Consider the following 26,012-nt stretch of genomic DNA (forward strand, 5'->3'; position numbering starts at 1 on the left):
TGGAAGACACCAGGTTTGAGTACCTCTGCAGTGGCAGGCACTGGGCCATGACTCTGAGCTCATCCCTGTGCCACTGTGCTTGCTTCCAGGTTTCCCTGGCACGTTGTGAAAATTCCTAAACCATTCCCAGATCTGGATACACAGCTCAGTGACTCCAGACTGAGAGAAGCTTTGAGATGAGCAGTCCGTGATCTGCTACACAATGTGGAATTTATCAGACGTGGGATCTCACCAGAGATCCTTTCTGAACGTGGGGACCAGGCTGGAGACTTTGCCAAATGCTGATCCAGCCTCACTGGTTCAATCTATCTCTTGGGATCTTACCTTGCAACACCTCTGCTCTCCAGAAGAGATGGGAATTTCAAAGGCTGGCTGTGCCTTCGAACACGAAAGCTCCATAACATCCATGCTGGATGAGACCAACGGTCCATGGAGCTCACACCAATAGCACAGAATCACAGAATCATTTAAGTTGGAAAAGACCTCTCAGATCATCAAGTCCAACACTTCCAGGTCCACCACTAAACCATGTCCCCAGACACCACATTTACAGGTTTTTAAATACTTCCAGGGATGATGATTCCATCACTTCTTTGGGCAGATGCCCATGAGAAGAATAAAGCAAAAAGGAGTAAGTGCAAAGTAACCCCACCTTCGATGCACACTCCTGACATCCAGTAGTTGCTGATTTAAGGATTATTAATTTTCCCTGATTTGGAACTGTCTGAAAAAAACCACATTCCATAACCATGAATGGATTGTGCCTCTGTGAATCGATTTAATCCCTCTTGGGACCCACGAGAACATTTGGTCTCTGGGGGGTTTGCCTTGGGAATGAGTCACAGTGTTCAACTGTTGTTCCCTGTTCAGGATGTGTCTCCAACCCATCTCCAACCCACCTCTCCTGTTGGGTTTTGGGGTTTTTTTGGGGGGGGTGTGATAATGGCAGGCGAGAACTTCATGGTCAACCCGATTTCAGCTGGGCCTGGGTCATGCCCTCATGAAAGTAATGAACAACAGGAAGAACCTCGTGAGAAACTGCACAAAGTGGTTTGATTGTCCGGTACAGGAGAGGAACTGGCAATGAAAATTCCACTATTCCATGTAAACATTAAGCCAAAAAAGGAAAAATCAAAGGTAAAGGAGTTCTGTTGAACTGCTTGTTGCCATGGCTACTGTATCACCCAGAGCATCCAGGAGCCACGCACAGGATTTCATTCCTTTTCCAACTTTTTCATTCAGTTTGATTTTATTTTTTTTAATGGATAGGAAATAAGGGGAAATGCAGGAAGGGAGGACACCAGTTGCTCTTCCCAGTGCTTTAAGCACAAAAATGCTTTGAAGCTGATGATGAGATAATTGTCTGGTGTCACCTGTGAGGTCTCCCAGACCTTCCTTGTTTCTGAGACAAGTAACTTAACTCTCTTTAGAGCTTCAGTGGAACAACATCTTCCATTATCAATGACTTTGGAGGGACCCAGGGGTGTCCATGGCATTGCATCTTGAGGAAGGTGGGATCAGCACAGATAACCCTCTTTCTCGTGCTCTCTGGGTAGGCAACCGTCCTGAATCAAGTGGCACTTTGGGGACAGAATGTAGAATTAAATAGAATAATATTCCTTTTCCACTCTAAACACTGTAGCATTTCCAAATACACTCTGTAAAAGCTGACAGGATTCCAAACTGAGGGTAAGGACTCATCTTCTGGCATCTCATCTTTCCACTCAATGTTTTTTTCCCATTCTTTGAGTGCCAATTATTTTGGAGTTACTAGAGCCATGAAGAATTTGGGAGGGCTACTAAGCAATGTTGCATCTTTATTGTTAATTTTCCAACACTAATCCAGGTTTATGTTGAAATAATTGATCAATGATGAAACCTCTTCTCATGGGAGGCTGTGCAATATTACACAATAATACAATCTTTTAAAATTATGAGAACAGTGTCTCACTAATCTGATTGCTATTGGCCAAGCCAAATAACAGAAAAAGTGTAATTACAGTAGAATTATATTGCAATTAAAATGTAATTACACTGTGGGTTTTTTTTTTCTCAATCAATAATTATTTCTGTTGATATAATAAGAACATTAACTGCATGAGTGAGTGGTTTGTGTGAGCTCTCTGGTGTTCCTGTGCTACCTGAATTGAATATACAGCATTGCAGTGACATTTACAGTATTTATTCTCAGCCACACCGTGAACCATCCGGTCACTTATTTTCCAAAATAGGAGGGGGTGTGTGCATGTGTGTGTCCACATATGTAAAGCACTAACACATGCAATAAGTCCTATAATTACCAATTATGTTATTACATTATCATGCAATTAAATTGCAATACTAATATATATTGTAATGGAGTGTAATTATATTACATTTGTATTTGTGGTATTAAAGCGTGTCAGAGAACATACTTATCATAATTACACTGCAATTGCTCTTTTACAAGAGTGGAATTACAGTCACCATATTATGAAATATGACAGTATTATCTTCTATATTATTTGTATTAAAGTACAACTTAGAGGGCCTTGTAATCAGTGTCTGCTTAAGAAGAGAGTGATTTCCCACCGGGATCAGGACACAGACCCACACTGAGCTCTGGTAAAGGACTCAGACTCAACAACAAAATTTTTGGCACGTGGTCCTGGTGTGGAATCTGGATCCCTATTTTGAGATCCAGTTTTTGTATTCCCATAAATTGTCTGCAGCTGCTGCTGAATTTGTCCATGGAAACTTATGGCTCCTCCCAAAGACGTGGGGGCAGCAGTGGTTCACAGACCTGCCCAGGAAAGTTTGTCTGCTGGTGCAGGACTAACCCTGACACTTTGAGACCACAGTGGCTTCTCCAAACCCACACCCTGCTGCAGATTCCCATTTCCTTCCATGGACAGATCAAGCAGCCTTGAGTGGAGAGGCTCAGATTTTCATCTTTGTGTTTCAGTCGTCTAAGGAGAGTTCAAGGCAACCCTTCTGAGTATTTAGTGAAAGGAATGGCAGGGGGTTGGAACTGGATGATCTTTAAGGAGCCTTCCAACCCAAACCATCCCATGACTCTGTGATCTTCCAGGTGGTCCTGCCTACATCTTAAACATCCAAACCCAGTGGTTGGAGCATTACATCACCAAACTGAAACCCCCCATTTTCCCAAGTCTTGCACAACTTGTGCACTTTTCCTTAAAAAAGCTTTAGGTAAAAAACACATATCTCTCCATATTGTGGTTCAACACATAAGTTATAGTGGCACAACCTACTTTATCTTCTCTTTCTGGCCCTGGGATCTTCCTGTATCTCCACAGAGTCATTTCTTAGCCTGGAGAGGTCTGCAGATGAGCTGAGGATGTTAAGCAGAGAAGTAGGGATGGAACACCCATTTCCTTCACTTGCAGCCCCTACAGTGATCCTTGACAGAGAGGAGTTCATGCTGTACTGCAGATTCACCTTCCAGAGTCAAAATGCAGGGCTCTCCTAATGAATATCCATTGCCATCATTGTTTATTTACTGAGTTAAAATCCCAGTTTCTTGAGGAATGTCTGTACCCTTGGAGCTTGGGCTGCCAAGGGCGGAAACAAACAACCTGAACCAACATTTACTTGCTGCAGTATTTATGATTCACCAAAAAAATTGCTCTTGGCAATTGTGCAAAGCAGGAACTTTATTTCAGTAAAAAATTAGTTGGACAAATATACTGCTTGGGCAAGAATGTGTCTGAGTGTGTGGGCTCCTTCCAGGATATTCAAGGAGCTCCGAGCAGAGGAGGATGAATCAGGATGAATGAGCCAGAGAAAAATCAAGAAGATGCATAAAAGAAGTCTTTACAGCTGCATGAAAACAATATGTAGGCATTCAGCTCAGGAATAAAGAGATGGATTCCTGGTTCCACTGACGTCAGCGAGGCTTCTTGGATTCAGTGAATAACTTTGGATCTCTAATCAAAGATGGATGGTACTTAATTCCAAAGAAAATGGCTGCAAACTATATAAGGAGGTTCCCACACTGTTTGAGTTCCATCTCCAACTCCATTTATCATCAGAGGCCTCCTGAGACATGATGTCCTCAAGATATTAACTCTGGAGTTCCTGAGCCTCTTCCTTTCCTCTTTTCTCATCCCTCACCCATAGTGTTACCGGTGACAGATGTTTAAAATTCTAGTCTTATTTTTCCTTCTTCATCATCCCTGGTTTTTAATCAGCTTTTGGAGATTTTTGGGTTCATGCAGAAAATCATCATTATTTGAGTCACTTGCAAAGTGAATAAAATGCCACAAATTATACATCAGGGTTGTTCCTGTGGGCATGGAGAAATAGAAAAGATAAGCAAAGGAGCCTTCTGCCAGGGGCAGACTGAGTTGTTCCTAAATATTCTGAGCAATTCAGAGGGGTGGGGTATGTTCAGAGTGATGTGCACAGCTAAACTCAAACTGAGAATACAATGTAGAGAAATTAGATTCCTGTGATGGGTGGGGAACTTGATGTCTGTAGTTATATTTCAAGCTCAGCTGATTTTCACCATCTAAAAGTCCCATTTTCCATTCATCCATCTCCCCACAGTGATGCTAAATTCCTTCAGTCCAAGGGCTGGGACACTCTTCTCTTTTGGGTTTTTTTTTTTTTTTGGGGCTCTCATTTCATTGAGCTTCTTTCTGAGCCTGTGAAGTGAGGTAGCATTTCTGCCTGGTTGGTTTTTAATTGGTATTAGTTTCCAATCGATCAGATCTCCTAAATCATAATCTCAGGAGGTGCTGATGATGCTTAACATCAGTTTGTGTGTCCTTATCCTTACTGGTAACTCATGAAGGAGGATAAGATTCACCTTGCAGAGGGGTTGTGAGGAGAGCTGACCAGTCATTCCAGTTTCCACTTAGAGACTGGCTTTGTGCCATTTTGGTGGGAATAAAAACATTGTTATTATCACTGAAAAAGATTGTATGGACTCCCCACCCCTGGGAGTGTTCAAGACCAGGCTGGATGGGGCTCTGAACAACCTGGTCTGGTGGAAGGTGAGGGAGTTGGAACTAGGTGGTCTTTAAGGCCCGTTCTAACCCAAAGCATTCTGTGATTCCATGAAAATAAAAAAATGGAAAATATGGAAATTGCAATGCCACAATGACCCTCATGTTCCTGCTGTTCCTTCTTGGTCAATGGTAGAAAGTGTTGCTGAGGTTTTTTACAAGTTTTCCAGGGTCTATGGTTGACCCTCCAAGTTCACTGGTCTTTCTCCTAAGCAGGATGTGCAGGGAAATCTTCTTCTAGGGCTGGATTAAATCCAAGTTTGTAAGACCAAAGACATTTCCAATAAAGTACACGGGGGTCACCTAACTGCATTTGCTCGCTGAAACTTTGTTCTACTGTAAAATTTGCTGCTGACTTGCACCTTTATTACCTGAGTTATACAATATACTTCAAGATCCCTGGAATGGCAAGGACTGTAGAACAGCAATGTAGCAGGATTAGCTGTTTGCCACAGCTCCTGTCCAGGACTGCTGTGCTTTCCCTGCGGCAGGTGGGACTCAGGAAACAAATAAGAATTTCACTTGGTGCTGTTAAGAGCGAGTGGGCAGACAGGACCAGGGTCCCTCTGACTGGCATGGACCTGAAACAGCACCATTTCTGCTCAAAATAGCCTGCCACAGGCAGAGACATTTTGTTTTTGCTTAAAGCAAACAGAGTTGCTAAGAAACGAATATTGCGGAGATGGAAAATCCACAAAAGGTTTGACAGTCGCCGAGCGGTGCAGGAGGGGTGGAGTGGCTTGGCAAAGGTGGCCATGCAGCTATCCCAGAAGAGCCAGAGGATTCCATGGTGCTTCCAGCAGGAAATCCATAGTTTGCTCCTTACATCTTGCCTCCACCATGCATGTTGCTGATGGGGATTGAGAAAACAGGGATATAAGAGGGACAGGGCCCTGTGACCACAGAATCATGGAATGGTTTGGGTTGGAAGGGACCTTAAAGATCAGCTGATTCCAACCCCCTGCCAAGGGCAGGGACACCCTCCACTAGACCAGGTTACTCCAAGTCCCATCCAACCTGTCCTTGAACACTTCCAGAGATGGGGCAGCCACAGCTTCTTTGGGCAACATGTGTCAGGGCCTCCCCATCCTCACAGGGAAGAATTTCTTCCTAACATCTCATCTAAATCTGTGCTCTTTCAGTTTAAAAACATTCCCCCTTGTCCTATCACTATCTGCCCGTATAAAACGTCCCCGTCCCTCCCTTTTATAAGCTCCCTTAAGGTACTGGAAGGCCACCATTGGAGCTCCCTGGAGTTTTCTCTTCTGCAGGCTGAGAACAAGCCCAGCTTCCTCAGCCTGTCTTTGAGGAGAGGTGCTCCAGCCCTCTGATACCTTTGTGGCTCTTCGTGAAGCCATGTCTGTGCCTCCACAAGTGATGGCTCCTCTTCAGATTCTGCTCATGGTGTCCCATCATGATGAGGGTCAGTGACCACGTTGGTACCATGTTGGTACCAACTTTCCCAGGGTGTGGAAACACATCCCTGTGTTTAAGTCACTGTGGAGCCTTTGGAGAGAGTGATCACCTGTGGCTACAGAGGAGGCAGCTTTTTCCCTCCACTGTGCCCCAAATTTTAGCTCCCTCAGTGTCCTGTGCTGGAGAAGAGAACTGACACAACTTCCTCCCCAGACGATAAATGACAGATTCCCTGCATCCTAAAGGTGATGCTCATCACGTTCATGACTATGTGCTTGCAGTTTCTCCTTGAACGATGCTCCCAGAGCAGCATGGATGGAAAAGGTTCCTGAAATATGAGACATTCCAGGGATTGCTGTCCCCTGCTGGGGCAGAGCGAGTGAAAAACCACACGTGATCACTACCTATAATAACTGAAGAGCCATCCCTGCTCTCCAGTGCATTGCTGTTATTGTTAGGTGTGCTCTTCAGGAAGGTGGGATTAGGAAAAAAAAACATGAAATATTAAAATAGAAGACACAAGCAAAGCAAAACTAAGGCTGAGCCAATCCGGCTAATAAAGGATGCCAGGAGTTGGTGTTAATTTGCGTCTGATTTAAAGTGCTTGGTGGGTGGAGAGAGAACAGCCCACAAGAAGCAGCTGGGCTCCTTTTCCATCCCCCAGCCCTGCTGTTGGAGCGGCACGGTGGGGGAAAGAGGAGCTCACAATCAGGCGATTCATCCCCACGCTGTCGCACTGTGCAAAGGCAGAGGAGAAGGAGGGAAGGAGGGAGAGGCAGAGAGAAGAAAACAGAGATCCAGTTCTCATGAAAATCATTGACAGCAAACATTGTGGCTCTGCTCATCTAACCAGGATTGACTCAGCCTATCCACGTTTACTGGCTTTTTGTGGGATCCCAAAGACAAAAAGGAGATGGTTTAATGCTTCTCCTCACCTGGTTGTTCTGGTTAGGTGTGCTGAGGGATGAGGGGAGTGCTCTGATCTGCCCTAGTGGGGCTGGCAGGGCTCACAGTCTTCTCTCAAGGCCAAAGTTTGTGATTTATGTGCAGAGATGGGTAAGACAGAGACAAACGCCCCTGCTGACGTTGCTCCGATGCAAAGGTTCACCCGAGCCAACAAAGGTGATACCTGGATTTGCTCCCCACAGGGAGATCAGAGAGTTGGGGCTGCCCAGAGAGGTTGTGGACTCCCTATCCCTGCAGGAATTCAAGACCAGGCTGGATGGGGGCCTGATTAACCCTGGACAAATGGCGGGGGGGTGGGGGGGTGGGAACAAGGTGGTCTTTAAGGTCCCTTCCAACCCAAACCATTCTATGATTTTCTGACTTTCTCATCTCTACCATCCCTCAACTCTTCCACACAAGAGAACACCCCCTTTGCTGTTCATGTCCATTCACTCCCTCTGGGGCTGCATCCATCCTTGTAAATAAATGAGGGATTAAATGCAGGCACGAGTGTGGTCCCGTGATCATGCAGACCATTTAATTACTTCCATGCTCCCTGGTGAAGTTTTGGCCCAAGACAGTGCCAGGACACAGTGTGGAGGATGCTTGAGCCAAGGGACTCTCCTGCAGGTCTGTGGGATGAGGCCAGCCCCTTCCAGAGGGGAGGAGGGCTGAGGTGTGTGGCCCAAGCTGTGCCATGCCTGGTCCCAGAGCCAAGGAACAGCCCCTGCTACCCATCCTTCAGTAGTAGAGATGTAGCCCGTGGAGACAGACAGTAAAAGGGCAAATTAGCATTTATTTGGCATGTGAATTTCTGTTCTTCAGGAACAAAAGGAGGGCCATCTGCTCATTGTGTCTGGCACCACGTGGGGGCTTTCATTTCCAACCAACCTGTGCTGGATTCCAGTCTGCAACTCGATTTGGAGATGCCTAAGGCTGTCCAGGTATTGCCCTGGGAGACTGAGGACTTCCACTGAGCCCCTCTGTGCTGGGTGGGCAAAAAAGGCAGTGATCCTCATTCCTGGCACCTTCCTAGAAGGGCTGCTCATCTCTCCTGCATTTCCTGGCTTACTGAGGCAGGTTCCTGGGATGCACAGGTTTGTCATTGCAGAGATATTCAGGAACACCTGGCTCTGTCCATGCTGCTACCTTAAGGTGAGCTTTCCTTAAACAGTGCTGGGCTGGAAGCAGGAGGATGAGGCTCAAAATCTTTCTCTGGAGGAAACTGGAAGCAGAAGAATTGTGGGCACATGGCTTTGTAGCTAAATTCCCCTCCAAGGTCTTGGGTAGTAACCTAAATCTAAGCCCTGTTGTCTGCAGGCCTCCAGCTCCCGTCCAGCTCTTCATTCCAGTGCTGTCTGCTTGTCCTCCCAGCCAGAAGTAAACACTCAAACAACTGAAGGAGCCTGTGAAAATCACAGGTTCTGTTGTCAACTCTGTGATGAAGTGTCAGCAGAGCCCTTCTCAGAATAAATATAAACCATTCTCCTTCAGTCCTTCATCTTCATCAAGGCTACACACAGACAGCTAACTAACCCCAACCTCAAACCAGCACACTCTCAGTGCTGCACAAATCACTCCATAATGTCCTCCATCGTTTCCTGTGATTGAACAAAGCCAAAGAAAGTGAGAGGAGAGGAGAGGAGTGCTTTGCCTTCCCATAACCCCCCTGCTTGCCCCTCACCATTAAGCCATCCTCCCTCCCATGTCACATTGCTCAAGGGTTCCTGGAGAGAGGACTGAAAAGGGGAAAATCATACTTCTGTCTCCTTTATGCAAATCCTGAACTACTTGTCATGAGACTGATGGATGAGATGCAAGGAATAATCCAGCTTGTTAGAGCCTGTGCTGTGATTGCATCCCTCTGCCAGCCTCTCTGCACTCCAGCATCCTAGGATTTATCACAGGGGAGCCTAGAAGGCAGTTTCTGCCCTGAGGTGTCTGCAAGGAAAAGAGGGATCTCCAAGGACCCTTTGCTGTTCATCATGTTTAGCTCAGGCACAGCAGTACATGGATGTGGACATGACACTCCAGAAAAACTGAAGTCAGGGCAGATAAACATCCATCCCAAGGACTGCTCTTCCAAGCAGGACAGTGGCTCCCTGCAGGATACAGTAGGGTGAAGAGGAGGACATGGATCAGGCTAACCCATTTTGGTTGGGAGGTTTAGCAGTGTGGATGTGACGTGTGACACTCCGTTTAGTTTCATGGACATGGTTTGTTTGGCAGTGTGGACACACATCTTGTGGCTTTGGGGTGGTTACTGATATCCCTGTACCTCTCCATAGTAAATGCAAGAATGGTTATTGAGGGAAGGAACAAAGATCAGGGAATCATAGAATCATAGGGGGGACTGGTTTGGAAGGGATCTTTAAAGGTCATCTACTCCACTCCCCTGCTTCCATGGGCGGGGACATAGCAGGGCTTGGTTTGAAAGGGACCATCAGGATCATGTTCCAACCTCCTTGCCAGGGGCAGGGACATCTTCCATCAGACCAGGTTGCTCAAATTCCATCCAGCCTGGCCTTGAACATTTCCAAGGATGGGGCAGCCACAACTTCTCTGGGAAACCTGTTCCAGTGTCTCGCCACACTCATAAAAAATGTCTTCCTCATATCCAGCCTTTACCCACCCTCCTCCAGTTTAAAACCATCTCCCCCTGTTGTGTCAGTACAACCCTTGGTAAACAGCCTTTCTCTTTCTTCCAGGACCTGTGTATATATTGAAAGGCTGCAATAAGGTCTCCCTGGAGCCTTCTCCTCTCCAGGCTGAACACCCCCAGCTCTCTCAGCCTGCCCCACAGCAGAGGTGCTCCAGCCCTCTGATCATATTCCCGGCCCTCCTCTGGATCCACTCCAACAGGTCCGTGTCTTTCTTGTGCTGGGTGCCCCAGAGCTGGGTGCAGTGCTCCAGCACTGAGGTCTCTCCAAAGAGCAGAGGGGCAGAATCACCTTCCTCAACCTTCTGGCCACTCTTCTTTTGAGGCATCCCAGGTTATGGTTGGTTTCCTGGACTGCCATCCACATTGCCAGCTCATGTCCAGCCTCTCATCCATCAGTATCCTCAAGCCCTTCTGTTCAGGGCTGCTCTTCATCCATCATCCTCCAGTCTATATACTGATATTGGGGATTATCCTGACCCAGGGCCATCCAAGACCATCTGGATGAACAGTGAAAGGCCAAAGGAAAGGCAAAGAAGAGGATACGCTCCGAGACTCTTAGTTGCATCCAAACCATCATTCCCAACAGCAATGGATTGGCTTGTCCTCCACAGATTCCCTAATCCATTTTGTCACTCTTTTAGACCTTTAGTCTCCACAGCATCCTGTGGCAACGAGGTCCCCAATTGAATTATGGACTGTGTGAAAAACTACTTCCTTTTGCTTGTGTTCAGTCTTTGGGGTCAGCAGGGATGGCTCTCTGCGTCATGAGGCTTAATTCACTGCTGCTCCCCATGTCCCTCGAGGGCCTTGGAGACAAGGTGCTGCAGAAATGCACATATTTATCATTCTTTTGCTTTTTTTTTTTTGAAGGCTTCTGCTGCTTCAAGGTCATGACTGGATCTGAATCCATGGGAACTCGGGGCTTTAAAAGGGATTTTCTACATCTGTTTCTCTCCACCTTTAGGGGCTGCTCAACTTGGTCGAAAGGTTCTACACTCTGCTCAAGCTCAGATATTTCTCCCCTCCCCACGACACTGGGAAGTTCCATTTGCCCACACTAGTGTGGTATCAGAAGACTCCAAAGTCCCTCATTTCAAACTGCGTAGTAGGAGATGGAACCTCTCCCATAACTAGAGCAGTCCTGGAGTTCAAGTTCTCTTGTGCTCCTCACTCCATGGACAATGAAAGTGAGTCCAGAGATGGTCACAGTTCCAAAAGGACCTATATTTTCAGTGTCTTTTGTAGCCACAACCTGAATTTCCATCCTCCTGCTGCTGGAAAATTGCAAATCTGAGCAATGGTATCTTATGGTCCTTCTGTGTGCAATTTAATGACGTCCTCACTGGGCACTGGGAACTGAAAGCCTAAAATTATGAGCTGAATTCCTGTTGTCAGAAGGGAAAATGTTCCCAATCCAGTTTTAACTTTGCTGAGACGGCAGCATTCAAAAACAGCACGGTGCACCTTCAGGGTTGCTGGAAAATTGGACCCTGATGTATTTTTACCTTCTTTTCCCAGCTGCTGCCTAGGAAATCTATTCCCCCCATTGGAGTAGCATCAACGTTGTTTGTCTGATGGGGAAACTGAGGCACGGCCATCGAGGGAGAGCACAAAGCCATGGAAGGAGTCAGAAGAAGAACATTAAATCTTCCACAATAAATCTTCCATACAAGCTGATCCAAGCTTCTGGTTGAGGCCTTCTCCCTGCTGCTGGTCATGCCCAGCCACGTGAGGAGCTGGAGAGAAGGAAAGTGGAAATCAACTTTCCTGGTGCAGGGAGAAGCACTAGGATTTGAGCTTGTGCAGATCCTACTCTGGAGCAAAACCAGACGTTCATCCTCTTTTCTTTCCCTTGGGCAGCCCAGCTTCAAGGTGCCATGGGGCAGGCAAAGTGCCAAACCCAGTTGTTATTCCATCCCAGGGGTCTGGACAGGTGGGACAGGAGCAGAGTTCCAGGTGTCTTGGCCAAAGCACCTGGTTTTCCTTTATCCTCTGCAGCCATCTCTGTACCAGTGACTCCAGAAAGCCAGGAACAGAATCAGAGAACAACTTCAGTTGGCAGGGACCTTAAAGATTAGCTTGTTCCAAGCCTCTGCCATGGACAGGGACACCTGCCACCATCCCAGATTGCTCCAAGCCCTGTCCAACCTGGCCTTGGACACTTCCAGGGATGGGGCAGCCACAGCTTCTCTGGGTAACCTGTGCCAGGGCCTCACCACCCTTGCAGGGAAGAATTTCTTCCTAAAACAAGGCCTGAAACACTGTCCCCTCACTGCCTACACATCTCAGGACACTTCCTGGCGAGGTTTTGGCCCCAGTCAACAATCACAACCCCAGACCATGCCAGGGCACAGCTCAGGAGGGAGCAATAAACACTGTGAAAGGCTGTTCTGCTTCGGGGATATGCAATTTAGCCACAGGGAACATGAGATATGTCAAAGGTCTTGTCCTCAGAGGCCAAAAATTGAGCCCTGCTGTGTGTGATTTATGTGGGAGGCACAAGTGAACCTCAGGACGTGCACTGAGCTCTGCCTTGTGCTTGTGCAACCCTGGGAATCACAAAGTGTAGTTTTGGCTTTGCCAACCATCTCTCCGCCTGTGCAAGCCTCAGCTTCAGCAGGCACACACAGCCCCTCCCTAAATATCCCCTGGCCCCAGGGGGCCCCCACTTAGCTCCCCAGCTAATGCCAGTGCTTTTAACCTCCAGCTGAATTCCCAATCAATTGCATCCCAGTCACCAGCTCAAATGGAAGTGGTCCTGCCTGGTTTGTGCCACTCATTGGGATGACCTTGCCCTCAAAGGCCCTCTTGTGTAACCCTCACAGGCAGGAGCAGGGTGGGAATGAAGGGAAAGAAACCCCAAAGGGCTGGCTGTGAGCACTAACAGGCAGGATAATAAGGCAACAGGAAAAATGGAATTTTTCTAGGATTGCTGGTATATTTATCCAGGATTTTTTCTGGCAATATGTGTTGCTCTTCCGGTGGTACCACTGATGGGGATGGATGGGAACGTGGGCAGGCAGAGGATATGGGTGATGCTGGCATGGGGGGAAGGCTGATCCTGCCAGGATCAGAAGGATTGTGAGGTTGAGGAAATGCCTGGGAACAGTGTGGAGCAATGACCAGCCTGAACTCACAGCAGCCTGCGCTGCAATCCCACAGTTCACTGGGATTTAAGCCTTTTTTCTTTAAACTGAGGGAGAATGAGGCAGAGAAAGATGTAACATTGTGACCTCCATCAACAGCCTTCTGCCAGCAACTCCATCAGCCCCTTGACTCCAACCCATCCCAATGTCATTCAGTCCTTGAGAAACTCCCAATCCTGGTAATCCTCTCAACAGGCCATGGAAAAAAAACCCACTGCACTGGTGCAGGGGGAAGCTGAGGACAAACACAGCTGCAGATCAGGGTGAAGTGGTACTTAAAATACACCAAGTGCTGGACCCAGCATAAGGTGCTGCAGAACCCTGAGCCCTCTTCCCTTGGGCAGCCACATCTGGGAGCAGATGCAGCACATCTGGCCCTCCTTGTCTGCCAGGCTTTTCTCTCCAGAGGTTTTACTGGATCCTAGATTTTCAGGTCCAGTCTTTGTGCTCAGCTGTCTCCTGATCCCAACTCACTGGAAAAATCACCCAGAGCCAGGGGCTAAGCCTGACCTGCTAAAAGCTGGGAGTTTTAGATTTGAGCCCATCTACCATTAACATGATCTGGAGCAGAGGCCTTGGTCTTTAAGTTAATCTCATTTTGGGATGAAATCCCAGTTGGTTGGACATGAATTGCCATCTCCAGCACTTTACTGGAGCTTTTCAGATCACAGAGAGCTAGAGAAAAGCAGAGGATGCTTCTTCCATCCATCTTTTCGGGTGGGAAAACTGAAGTATGGATTGGCAGAGATGCTTAACTCAGCATGTGCACAAATCCAGGACTCAAATCTGGCCTCTGGCTCCCCATGATGGTATCTCCCTTCTGGCCAGTGTTGAAGGAGATCACAAATGGGATGGTTTGGAGTTTCCTCATGGGGCATTCCAGTATGATCCGTTTCTAGATATCACCTCTCAGCCTTTTCCCCAAATCCCCCCTTCCAGCCTTTGAAAATTGCAATAGGACTGGGATTCTGCCCCCTAACTCAATCCTCATCACAGAATCAAATATTTCCCACCCTGTTCATGCTGTTCCTGCAGGCTGTTACACATCTGCTGTGCTCTACCCCTAAAGCAGAGGCTATTCCAGCTTGGAGTTGATGGAAACTGGGGATGAAGGGGTCTGCTGTGTATAGATAATTTATTAAAAGAGCAGGCAGGTGAGATTCAAGCTTTCTCTGCACTTATGAGACTCAGACAGAGCAGAGGGCAGCACATCAGACTCTACAGCAGTGCAGCAAATATGCCAGGATGTGAGAATGAATCACAGACTAACAGAATTTTTTTGGGTTGGAAGGGACCTTAAAGACCATCCAGCTCCACCTCATGTACCATGGGCAGGGACACTACGCAGGTCTGAGCCCTTCTCGACTCCTCTGCGTGTTGTCAGTTCACAGATGCCACCGTGTTTTTCCAGGCATTTCCCTCTGTTTTTTCCCTCACAGAAAGAAAATTTCCAAGCTGTTGCAGCATTTTTTTCCCCTTTTAGCAGTTCCCTGTGAATAAGGACAGAGCAAACACTCCTTTCCTGTGTTTTCTCAGGGTGGCAGGGGAATGAGCCTTTCGGGGCCAGGCGTTTTTCTGCCTCTGGCAAAAGGGATATTTTGTTTGATACCGGGGGACCTTCTTACAGGGAAATGGGAAGACCCAGGAAAGGAGGATTAGCTTGATGAGAGTGGTTTTCACCCTGCTGGGATGTCAGCCATGTACCAAGGTCAGGAAAAGGAAAAGCAGAGGCAAGCAAATCTTGGACGGTGGCACATCCAGAGCCAGTGGACAGAGTAAGGGGAGTTGGGACACGGCTGAGACAGCGGGAACAGATGAAGGAGAGGGTGTTGGGAATGGTCCCACAGGCATCAGTAGGAAAGGATGTCCTTTCTGCACTCATTTTGATCTTTTTCCCTCTTTTTTTTTTTTTTTTCCCCATGGAATGGTTGTGTGTGTTTGTGTGTATGTCTAAGAGTGCCCTCCATTGGCCACATCCAGGCTGCTGCTCCACGGAGCAGGACCGAGGGAGGTGGTGGATGCTCAGCCTGGGTCATTGCCCTTCCCGTGCAGGAGGAATGTGTGTGATACCCAGACTCTGCAGAGCAGGGCACAGACAGGGCATATTCCAGCACTGCTGGGAGCCCCTGGGCTCCTCTTGCTCGAGCAGAGCTGAAATCCCTGTTCTGGGCACAGCTGGACACAGCAGTTTGGAGGGGTCCATCTGGAAGGTCTTGGTGGGACAGGGTGAACTGGCATCTGGGACAATTCAGGCAGAGGGTGAAAGCAGTTTTAGGCAAGATCAGGGCACACCCTGTTCCCTGCTCACACATTCCATGCTGCCTGAATCCCCAGGATGGGTGTGGGGTGTGCAAGTTCTGCAACATTGTGCAGAATTCAAACAGAGTGGTGGAAAACTCCAGCTTCAGGCCTGGATCGTCTTGATTTATCATTACTGTGGGAAGATGATGTCCACCATCAAACAGCTCACCGTGGTGGTCTTGGACAAAGGTTGGACTTTATGATCCCAGAGGTTTTTTCCAACCTTAATGATTCCATGGCTTGCAGGCTCCAAAATTCATTGGCACCAGTGCAAACTGGATGCCTAAACCCCTTGGAGAGAGCAGGTGCCAGGTATAACCTCAAATTTTGTCCTTGCCTGGTTTTGATTTAGGCTGTGAGGGTCTGTCTCAGGTTGTGTTTCTGATCCAAGTCTGCTCCAGTGGGTGCCACAGTGGGATGGGAAATGCTCAGCAAGGAGGTAGAAAAACTTTGTGAAGGTGCAGGAGCTGTGCTGGGGGTTCACAGCTCTTCATAATCCCCTTCTCTGTCACCTCTAACACCTGTTTGAGGAAACCAAGGCAGAAGGACCATTTGGACCTAAGTTCTTTCTGTGAGTTGTTTGGGATGAAAAACTGCCTCTGCCAGGGTCACACACACAAAGACAATGATATTTTTGTCCTTTGGTTTGTCCTTGAGAAATGCAGACAAGGGACAGCCCAAGGTCACCTGCTGCCCCCAAGCTTTACTCTGCCAGACACATCCACCAAGCACAGGACTGGAAGGAAAGGGAAAGAGAGGTGGCATTTACTCCAAGTTGGAGCCAAAGAATGGGACAAAATTCCAGAAATAGCCAGGTTACTTAGACATTCACTGTGACAACAGCCATGGGAATATGGACAAATTTGACTCTGTGCTATAGGAACGTGAACTCCAACACTGGAATAATCTGTTTTTTCATGCATTTAATATCACTTCTGCAGGCTGTAGCCTATGGTTATATGTCCCCCTTGGGAATTTTTTTTTTTTTTTTGATTGAAATGCAGAAGATGGATCTCTGTTGAAATGCAGTAGCCACTCAGCTGTCCATTGCACCTTCCCTCCTTGACAGGTCCAACACCTGCTGAGCCAAAGATCTGGGTGTGGAGGGTGTTTTGCCTCTCCACTTGTGCTCTGAGTAAAGATTTCTGCTTCAGCAAGGATTTTAGCTGGAGGAGAAAAAAAATATGCTTATGTTCCTTGTGGTGAAACCTTCCAGATGGGGCTGCACTGAGGGGAGATCAATTCTGAGGCCAAACACCCGTAACACGGCGTCCCATTAACGGGTCGGCTCAGTTAAAGTGTGTTGGCTTTTATGGTGCTTTTCCCAGGGAGGGGCAGTGAGGGGGGAGGTGTTCTGTGCTCACCACACCCTCACACAGGAGCACGTTTGTAGTCAGTGAGAAAAACTGAGTTTGGGGAGGGCAGGAGCCTTGGGCTGAATCCCAGGTGCTGGCATTGCCAATAGGGTCTGGATTTCAGAGCCAACCCTTTCTCCTGATGATCTTGTTGCTATGGAGGCACTGCTGGCTCCTGCTTCCAACTGGGAAAGGCAGGTTTCTTCACTGACTGGACCAGAGGTTAAGGTGACAAGAAAGATGGAGGTACTATTTACAAGAGCATGTAGTGAGAGGACTGGGGGCAATGGCTTCAAACTCACAGAGGGCAGGTTGACGTTTGATGCTGGGGAGAAATTCTTCCCTGTGAGGGTGGGGATGCACTGGAACAGTTTTCCCAGAGAAGCTGTGGCTGCCCCATCCCTGGAAGTGTTCAAGGCCAGGTTGGACAGGGCTTGGAGCAACCTGGGCTAGTGGAAGGTGTCCCATGGCAGGGGGATGAAACAAAATGATCTTTCAGTTCCTTTCCAACCCAAACCATTCTATCATTCTATGATCCTTGTGTGTCCCTTCTAACTCAGGATATTCTGTGATTCCGTGATCCCTGCCTGGCTCAGCAGTGAGAGGTTTGTACAGATTTTGGCTTTGCAAAGGCTTGGAAACAGCAGGAGCTGCTGCTGCACTGCCCTACAGAGAGGGAGAGGACAACCAGTGGCCCCTTTCAGAGGCTCAGACAGAGCAAGAGCCTTTCGCTTCCCAAATATGATATTTAAAGCATCCACAGCCATTTTTAGGCAACCCCTCCTGCTAACCAGGATGGCCTCTGGAAATTTGTAGGATGTGTGGTCGATGCCTGTTGTTTTCACTGCAAGCAAGACCAGCTTTGCATCCACTTTTCATCCCTGAAATCTGGCCCTGGAGGCAGGCAGGAGTCTGGCAAGGGGAGATTTGCACTGTGGAGCTTTGTAGGCTGCAAACCAGTCAGGAGTGGGGATCTGACTTGTAAAATATTTAAGTGCAAATGCATTTGGACTCCATGCTGATTAGTGTCAGGTCTAACACACACTCAGGAATCTGCTGGCAGGGGCTGCAGTGATTTGAAGCTGGGATGAAACACAGTTTGCAAATAGCAGATCTGACTTTCGAGTTACCTAACCCTTTCCTTCCCAAAATAAAAGCACTTTTTTGAAGACGAGGGGAGATACAGAGACAAATCTTTGATACAGAGCGAGGAGAGAAACCAAGGGGTGAACACGGCAATGCATTTGGCTTCTTATCTCTTCCTAGATGCACAAGATGGTCTGTGGGCTTCTCATTTCTTATTTTTCAGTCTCTCCTGGGACTGGATTTAGCTCTGCCTGAGTTGTAGATTTGCTGGAAATTTGTATGGCTGCTGTGAAAGCTTCCTCTGTTTGCAGTCTGGGGAGGCAGAGCCTGGTGTGGGGTGGGAGATGGCAGGATTGGGGAAGGGTGCTGTGGACACTGTGGGGCTGTGAGGTGGATCAAGGTGTGTTTTCCCTCCTCCCTTGGTGCAGGTTCCCCTCTCCACAGGCTTTCACCCTAATTCCTTCCTGGCAGTGCCACCACGGTCCCTGATCATGGAGAAACACATCCCAGATGATCTGAATTATTTTGGGGTTGCAGCCCAGGACAGTGTTTGCATCTCAGGAACGGGGCTGTTTGCTCTCAGGCTTCAATGCAGAGCCCCTGAGCACTTGCTTTTCCCTAACCTGTGGACCACGGAGCCTCCTGAAACCATGGCAGTTGTCTGACTTGGCAGGGAAAACCTTCCTCCCAGGGGTCCCATTTATCTGTTTGAAATTGGGCAGCAGGTCTGTTTTGGAGGCAGCAAGTGCTGCAGGGTCAGGGCAAGCATCGCCCAAAGGGGAAACTCCTGGTTTTCTCTACCTGAGGTGAGCCAAGAGGGCAGGAAAGTAAAAAGCTGGGAAGGTGGGAAGGAAAAGGTACCATGGCTGCATGTCCAGCAGTGGGGGAAGTCCTGCCCCACACACTGAGGATCTGCCCCTCCTGCCTGTCAATCCCCGAAGCTTTTAACAGGCCCCCTCCCCAAACTTGGGGGTGGTCACTGCATGGGGAGGGGGTACAAAATGAGGACGGTCCTGCTTCTTTCTTCAGTACCCTTCTTTCTTCTCTCCTGGAAAGACGGGAGATGGAGGGAAGGGGGCGCTGGAGGGTTTTCTTGTGGGGTAAGAAAGAATGAGACTTACAGAGGGTGGAGGAGCCTCTTTCTCATGAAGGGGGGCACAGGGATCTGGGCAGTTGAGTTAAAAGGGGATCATGGCTACAAAGGGTTGCAGGGAATGAGTCTCCAGGTCAGTGGAGGATGGATTTTACTTTTGCTCCAGGGATTTAGGGACTGAAGGAGGTCCCGGGGCTGGGAGGGAAGACTTTCACTCTCTGCAGATGCTCCAAGCCTGAGTACAGTACCACAGGCTTTGGGGTGTCCTGCACACAGAGGTGAAAGGTGAGGCATCTGCCTGATGTGGGAAGACCTAAAATCTCCCTCTATTGCCCTTTTTTCCTTGTACTGGGTGTACAGCTCCTTCCAGCCTCCTGTCTGGCCTCAGGGTTAGAGCAGGGCTGGGTTACCAAACAACAACTCTCTTCCCTGCACTGGTTTGGTGGAAAGGAGAGAGAAAACGTGATAGAAAAAGAAGCTAAAAAGCAAGTGCTGGAGAGAGGAAGGGAGGAGGCAGAGCCCAGCTTCCCATGCTGAGCCCACCCTCCCCAGGTGCAGCTTGAAGTCTGCCTTAAACTGGCTCCTCTTGGGATGGAGAGGGCTGGAAACTCCCTAAACCAGAGATCAATGGTGTTTTATTTGGGGGGATGGTTAAAATTCACTGCAAAGGCTCTGCTTGGCTCAGCAGAGGGATCTGCATGGGCAGAGGGCACCGGGAAAGCAGGGCACAGATATGTTTATCCCCAGCACTAGTCACTGTTGCCCCCCCCCCCGGGGGTTGGGACATCCTAGAGATGGGGACACCCCCAAACTTAGCATGGGGATGGTGATGTGGCACTGCATCTTCTCCCAGTGAGATGTGCTGGGATTGGGGATGCTGCACGGATTCTCAGCCTTGTGAAGGGTTAATAAAAGTGACAACAAGAAACCACCACCAAAAACCCCAAATACCAAATGTCTTCTTTTTCTCTCCTCTCCTCCTTCCCTTCCCTGTTTTGTTTTTTTTCCAGGTGTTCTTTATGGCCACAGGAGGGAGCTCAAATCCAGATATGGGAGGATTGGCTTGATTTCAGATCCAGAGCCTCTTAAACTCGCGCTTTTCCTATAAGCTGGTCCCTGTTATGTCCAGGATCTGGCGCCTGCTTGACATTTACTTTGAGTTCCAGAGGACCAGAGACCTAGGATGAGGAGCATTGGATCTGCCCTGAACCTGCTTTTGGTATCTCCACTCTACTTTGTGTGGACCGTGGTCGCTCTGGACCTGGCACAAACTCCCTGCACCACTTTGGTCCAAGGGAAATTCTTTGGGTATTTCTCCTCCTTCGCCGTCTTCCCGTTGAACTCCTCCCTCTGCTCTTGGATTATCCAGAACCCCGACCCCCGCAGGTACACTTTGTACATGAAGATCCTCAAGCCCGTCGGCGTATGTGACCACCAGCACATCCGCACCTACCAGTTCGACTCCTTCCTGGAGTCCACCCGCACCTACCTGGGCATGGAGAGCTTTGACGATGTGTTGAAGCTCTGTGATGGCTCCACACGCTTTGCCTTCCTCCAGTCCAACAAGCAGTTCCTGCAGATGAAGCAGACGGCCCCTCCGGGGGTGGACACCTGGCCCATGAGGTGGAAGCCCACCAAAGCTCAGGAGAGGGACTTCTCGGTGGAATACCTGGTGGTGGGCAACAGGAACCCCAGCAAAGCCGCCTGCCAGATGCTCTGCAAGTGGCTGGATGCCTGCCTGGCCATCAGCAGCAGCTCCCACCCCTGTGGCATCATGCAGACCCCGTGCTCCTGCTCGGGAGGGGAGGTCCTGGATCAGGCCAGCGAGGTCCTGGGGTTCACCAGGAAGAAGGAGGATTGCTATAAGGATGGGATTTACTTGGAGAACTGCGTGAGCAGCCCTAAGGACACCAACGGAGCAGAGTTCCTGGGTGAGTGGAGGGTAGCCGGGGGTGTTGGGGAGGGACGGATGGTTGGGCTCTGCTCTCACGGGTCTCACACTGTCCCCATCACCTCTGTGTCTGTATCTGTGGATGCCTGGCATGAAAACCTAATTTCCTAATTGACAGGCAGGTCAGGTAACCCTCTTTAGGAGCCTGAGACTGAAATTACAAAACAACTTCCCCTAAACATACCCCAGATCATTTCATTCATTCCCGGGGCTTGTGCGTTGCTTGTTTTACTCCTGCAGCCTCTGAGCTTCTCACCTGAGGGTGAGCAGTTTTCCAATGTAATTACAGATGTCCTAGAAAAGGCAGGATCCAAGCTCCCTCCCGAGGCAGGCTGCACTCAGCAGCCCCATCAACCCATTTTAATTCCTAGGGAAAACTTAATACTTGGGTCTGGTTCAAGGGAATGGCAACAGAAGGCACACTCATTTTGTTCCCAGCTTCATTTTCCTTCTGGAGGCTTTCAGAAAGAAAACTCATCACAATGCTTCCGTGGGGTTACTTGGTGCCTTTGCTGGGGCTCATTCCTGGGATATTTCATTGGTGTTCCATCAGTGATCTTGAGTATGGTATGGGCTGGAAAGGGGGGGGGTGGAAGAGGCATGACAAAAAAGGGCTGTAAATAAAGGTGGGGTGATCCTGAAGTCTGATCTAGGCATTGATCTGGGGAAGGAAATGCTCCTTCCAGACCTCTGACACAGCCATGAAAAAGCAGAAGAGATTCAGGGGGGCCAAAAGCAAAGCTTTTTGTTCAGTACCTGTGTCAGATCTGCCTCAATGTGTTTGTTCTCAGCTCCCACCCCACCTGCCAGCACACAGGTTATGTAAAGGAGAGGTGTGATGCTAAATAGCAATTCGGATGGCAGGGAATGGAGCCTCCAACTCAGCAAGGTTCAAGCCCTCACCTGACCCTCACCCCAAGGTCTCATCTCCTTCAGGTGCTGGACTGAAACGCCCTCTGCCACCAGCAGAAAGTTGGCATCTGCCCGGGTCTGGAATTCGGGGCTCTTGCCTGACTTTTGCAGCAGCCCCTGTTTAGGGTGGAATTTCTCAGGGTTGAGGGGAAGAAGGCTAAATTTGCTTTGCAGCAGGAAGGAGGTGGCCAGGCACAGGTCCAAGCCGTGCAGTGTGATTCTCCTGCAGAACTGCAGCCTGGCGTTAGCAGAGAGATTAGTGTGTGATCAGGTACTTGTGCTTCCATCTGGGGGAGGTTTTGTTTCTCACTGATCTGTGAATCAATACATGGAGGCAAACGGCCGAGCCATAAATCCTGCAAATTAGTTCTTCAGCCCTGCCTCCCTCCCCTGCTCGGCTCTCCAGATTTTGGGGGTTATTTTTTTTTTTTTTGTTTCCTTTCACGATGCCCTTTTCTCCTGTGTGGGCAGCCTGTGAGGAGCAGAACCTCTGCTTCCTCCTCGGGAGTGATGAGAGCCCTGTTCAGTCAGATGTCCTGCCTTGGGTTTGCTGATTGGGTGATTTATGCATTCCACCCCAGCAGTGTGACCTTTCTCACTTCAACCAAAGGTGAAATTTGAAATAAGATTTCTGGCAAATCCTGAAGCATTCAAGCTTAATGTTGGCTTTTTGTAAGGATCTCTCCTAGCCCAGCTCAAGTGCCTGAATGTTCCCAGCAAGTAAATATGAAAGAGGCTCAGAGGTGGCTGAATCAAAATCCTTTTTGGGTGTCAAATATTTGTGGAGTGGAGATAATTTTTTTTGCTGGCTGCTCACATCTGCTCCATATTGAAGACACAGGATTATCATCTCCACTGGTGGGTTGCCATCCCCACAGAGATGATGCTTGCAGGGGGCCAGGCTTCTCCATGTGCTGCTCTGTCTGTCACTGTGTCTGTTTTGATTTATGCAAAGGCTCGATCAGGAAGATGGAGGCGAGATCCAATTTGGACAGGGAGTCAGCAATCCCTTAACAGCACTTGGTGGGTGGAATATTTTGATAGGGTTCCTGATTTCCAAGTGCTGATGCTGGTTATTGCAGTCATTGCTGTTCTGATTGTATTTGTAGCATTTTTTTTTTCCCCAACACACGTTTATTATTTTTTTTTCCCCTCCCTGCTGCTTTCTGAGTCATTTGTTGTTTCTGGGCCTGTCTTAACACTTTCATCTTTGAACAAGTGTAGATGTGTGTGATGTGCTAATCTACTCTGATGACTTTGAAGGCACATAAGGAATGTGGAAGGTGTCCCTTCCCCCATGGCAAGGGGGTTGGAACTGGGTGATCTTTAAGGTCCCTTCCAACCCAAACCCTGATTCTGTGAAATTCCAGATACCACCCTGAAATGTGAAGCCTGACTTTTCCTAATGTCCCTTTTTACTCCTTGGATATTTCCAAAGCAAATGGAATGGGTGCAAATCTACGATGAGATATTGCCTTGGGCATAGCCATGGTTTGGGTCAGAGTCTGGAGGTGAGATCCCTGCGAAAAGCTTTACTCCAAGTGGACCCTGTTGCTCCAGAGCTACTGGGACACTCAAAAAACAGTCTGTTTTCAGTCATGGGCAATGATTCACACCAAGTTCAGGTTCACAGGGATCTTTGTGGTCATTTATGAGGGACTTCAGACAGAAACTCTGCCAAAGTGACCCTGTCGTATGTGTCTGGAGGTAGGAGAGACTGCTCCAAATTTGCTTCCTGGGTTTGGTGGGACCCTCTTTGCTCTCACTGTCCCACACAGATGTTGAAGAGGTCACAGCAGGGAGCAGTGGGTTTGAGAAGAATTCCTCAGGGTGCAGAGGTGGCAGGAGATGTTTTGTTGCACATGGAGCTTGTCCTGGTGATCAGCAGAACATGCTTGGAAATGTATTTGCACCAGCAGCCCATCCCTCACATCTTCCCTCCTTGGGGGAGCTGCCTCCAACTCCAAGAAGGCTTCAACAGGAGATGTTTTCTAGGAGAAGACAATTCAACAGGGGAACTATTTTTGGCCAACATCAGCTTTCCCTTGTCTCACTCAGGTAACATGGGGAAGGAGGCAGAGACTCTTTGTAGGTCCCGATGTTTAGATGTGAACTTACTTTTTGGAATGCAAGTTGGCTTTGCTGGAATAGCTTTGGGGTAGGAGACCGGGGGACTGAAGGAAGGAAAACTTCCTGAAATGCTTGGCATTGGGACTTCGTGGTCTGAAAGTCCTGGTGACCCTGCCGAATGTGAGCTGGCTTTGCTGTACTCGGAGCTGGAGCTTTAACAGGGATGATGATGAGACCCTGTAATGAGAGAAGGTTAAATGTGTGCTTAAGTGCTGTGCTGAGTTAGGCACTTAATGAATGTCTAATTAGTCTTGTCTCCACATAATCTGTTCCTGGAAGGCCCTTGCAGTGCTGTCACATTTTGGTGGCCCAGAGAGATAACCAGCATGGTCTGGTCCCTCTACTCTTCATATCCCTGCCTTGGAGCGATCCAAGGTGTTTGCTGCAAAACAGGGCTAAATGGCTCCCCCAAAATAAAATATTTTCTTCTTGATAAAGTAGAGGGGTCCAGGGCTGGAAGGGGTTTTATGATGAATGAATAACTGGTCTGAAATTCTGGGGATTTTCCTGCCTTTTCTGCTATTTTTTTTCCGTTCTTTTGCTGTCCCCATTGCTCTCAGCAAAATCAAACCCTCTTTCCTCACACATGCTCATCACTTCACTTCTGTTTCGTTAGTGGTGTTTCACCTTCCAGCCTTTAGCTGTTTTTCTACCCCTGTCTGATAGATCAAAGTGTCTCACAGCATCTAGAGGAGCATTTATAGACACATGAGCAAGATCCTTCTTAACCTCTGCTGCATCAGGTAGGCTGGACTCTGTGAAATTCTCACTGCAGGACACATCCTCCAGGCCTTGGTCATTGTTGGGAAGCTTTGCCTCATGCTTGGCAAGTTCTGCTGGTCAAAACATGATGCCTCCTCAGCAGGGCTGAGCTCCTGCCTGGACTTGTGGTTGAGTGGCTGCTGAATGGGGTCTGTGGCGAGGGAGAGGAGCCAGAGGCATAGAAACAAAAGAATCAACTCCCATCCTCCCTGCTGTAGGAATCCTGCTGTATGGCACAGCTCCCCCCCCCTTGAACGTCCCTCAGGGCAGAAATAACTTGCTAAGTCATTTTCTATGTTCGAGGTGAGCCTTTAGTGGCCCTGAAAGCTCAGAGAGGGATAAAGATCTGTGAGTAATGGCCCAGGGGCAGGCTCTCAAAGCTCTTCTTGACATCTTCAGCTCCTTATGACACATGCTCTGCTCCTCCAGCACCAGTCCCCCGGGCCCAAACAGCAGCTGAGCTTGCAGAGAAAGGTGTTTGGCTTTGGTTTTGCCTCGGTTTTTGATTTGCCAACCAAAGGGCAAAGGGAGTTGTTTTATGGAAGAGGCAAGTGTGGGTAACTCCTTCTGGGATGCTGAAAAGTGAGTTCTGACTCAGTTAAAACACTCAGATCTCTGTGACCTGTGCAAGCCCTGCCTGTCCCACTGCTTTCCTCTGGGATCGTGAAAGGCCTTACAATTGGAATGGAATGGAATAGAATTAGAATTAGAATTAGAATAGAAATAGAATAGAATAGAGTAGAATCGGATAGAATATTTTCAGTTGAAAAGGAGCTGCAATGATTATCTAGTCCCACTGCCTGACCACTTCAGAGCTGACCAAAAATTTAATTAAGGGCATTGTCCAAATACTTCTTAAGCACTGACAAGGAGAGGGAATCGACCACATCTCTCAAAAGCCTGTTCGAGTGTTTGACCACTCTCTCAGTAAAGAAATCCTTCCTAATGTCCAGCCTACACCTTCCCTGGTGCAGCTTTGAAGCGCTCCCACACATCCCAGGGATGCCAGGAAGAATTAGGCACGAGCACAGGAGCACCAGGGTCTCACAGGGACAGAGCAGAGATTCCCGGTGTCTGTGCTGCTTCCAGCACTAACTCCATTCATCTGCGTGTCTGGATGGAGACGGGGTGGACTAAAACGAGCAAATCGAAGCGATCGGTTCCATTGTGAACCCAACAGCTCGTGGACACGATCACAATGCAGAAACATCGCCAATTACCGTCTCAATGCGCTGTTGTTG

At 48.5% G+C, this 26,012-nt stretch overlaps 1 protein-coding gene across 12 annotated transcripts in view; it reads left to right on the forward strand.

The window, feature by feature from the left end:
* The window catches only part of ADGRB1 (adhesion G protein-coupled receptor B1), a 294,127-nt gene that overhangs the window by 60,865 nt on the left and 207,250 nt on the right, over positions 1–26,012 (forward strand). For all 12 annotated transcript variants that reach the window (XM_027724710.2, XM_027724713.2, XM_027724716.2 and 9 more), the window contains exon 2: positions 20,027–20,947. In XM_027724710.2, the coding sequence (XP_027580511.1) occupies positions 20,200–20,947 (748 nt within the window). In that variant the 5' untranslated portion in view covers positions 20,027–20,199. The remainder of the gene's footprint in view (positions 1–20,026; positions 20,948–26,012) is intronic.

Source organism: Pipra filicauda, unplaced genomic scaffold (assembly GCF_003945595.2).
Source record: "Pipra filicauda isolate LSUMZ 115617 unplaced genomic scaffold, ASM394559v2 scaffold481_size456399_pilon, whole genome shotgun sequence".
NCBI lineage: Eukaryota > Metazoa > Chordata > Aves > Passeriformes > Pipridae > Pipra > Pipra filicauda.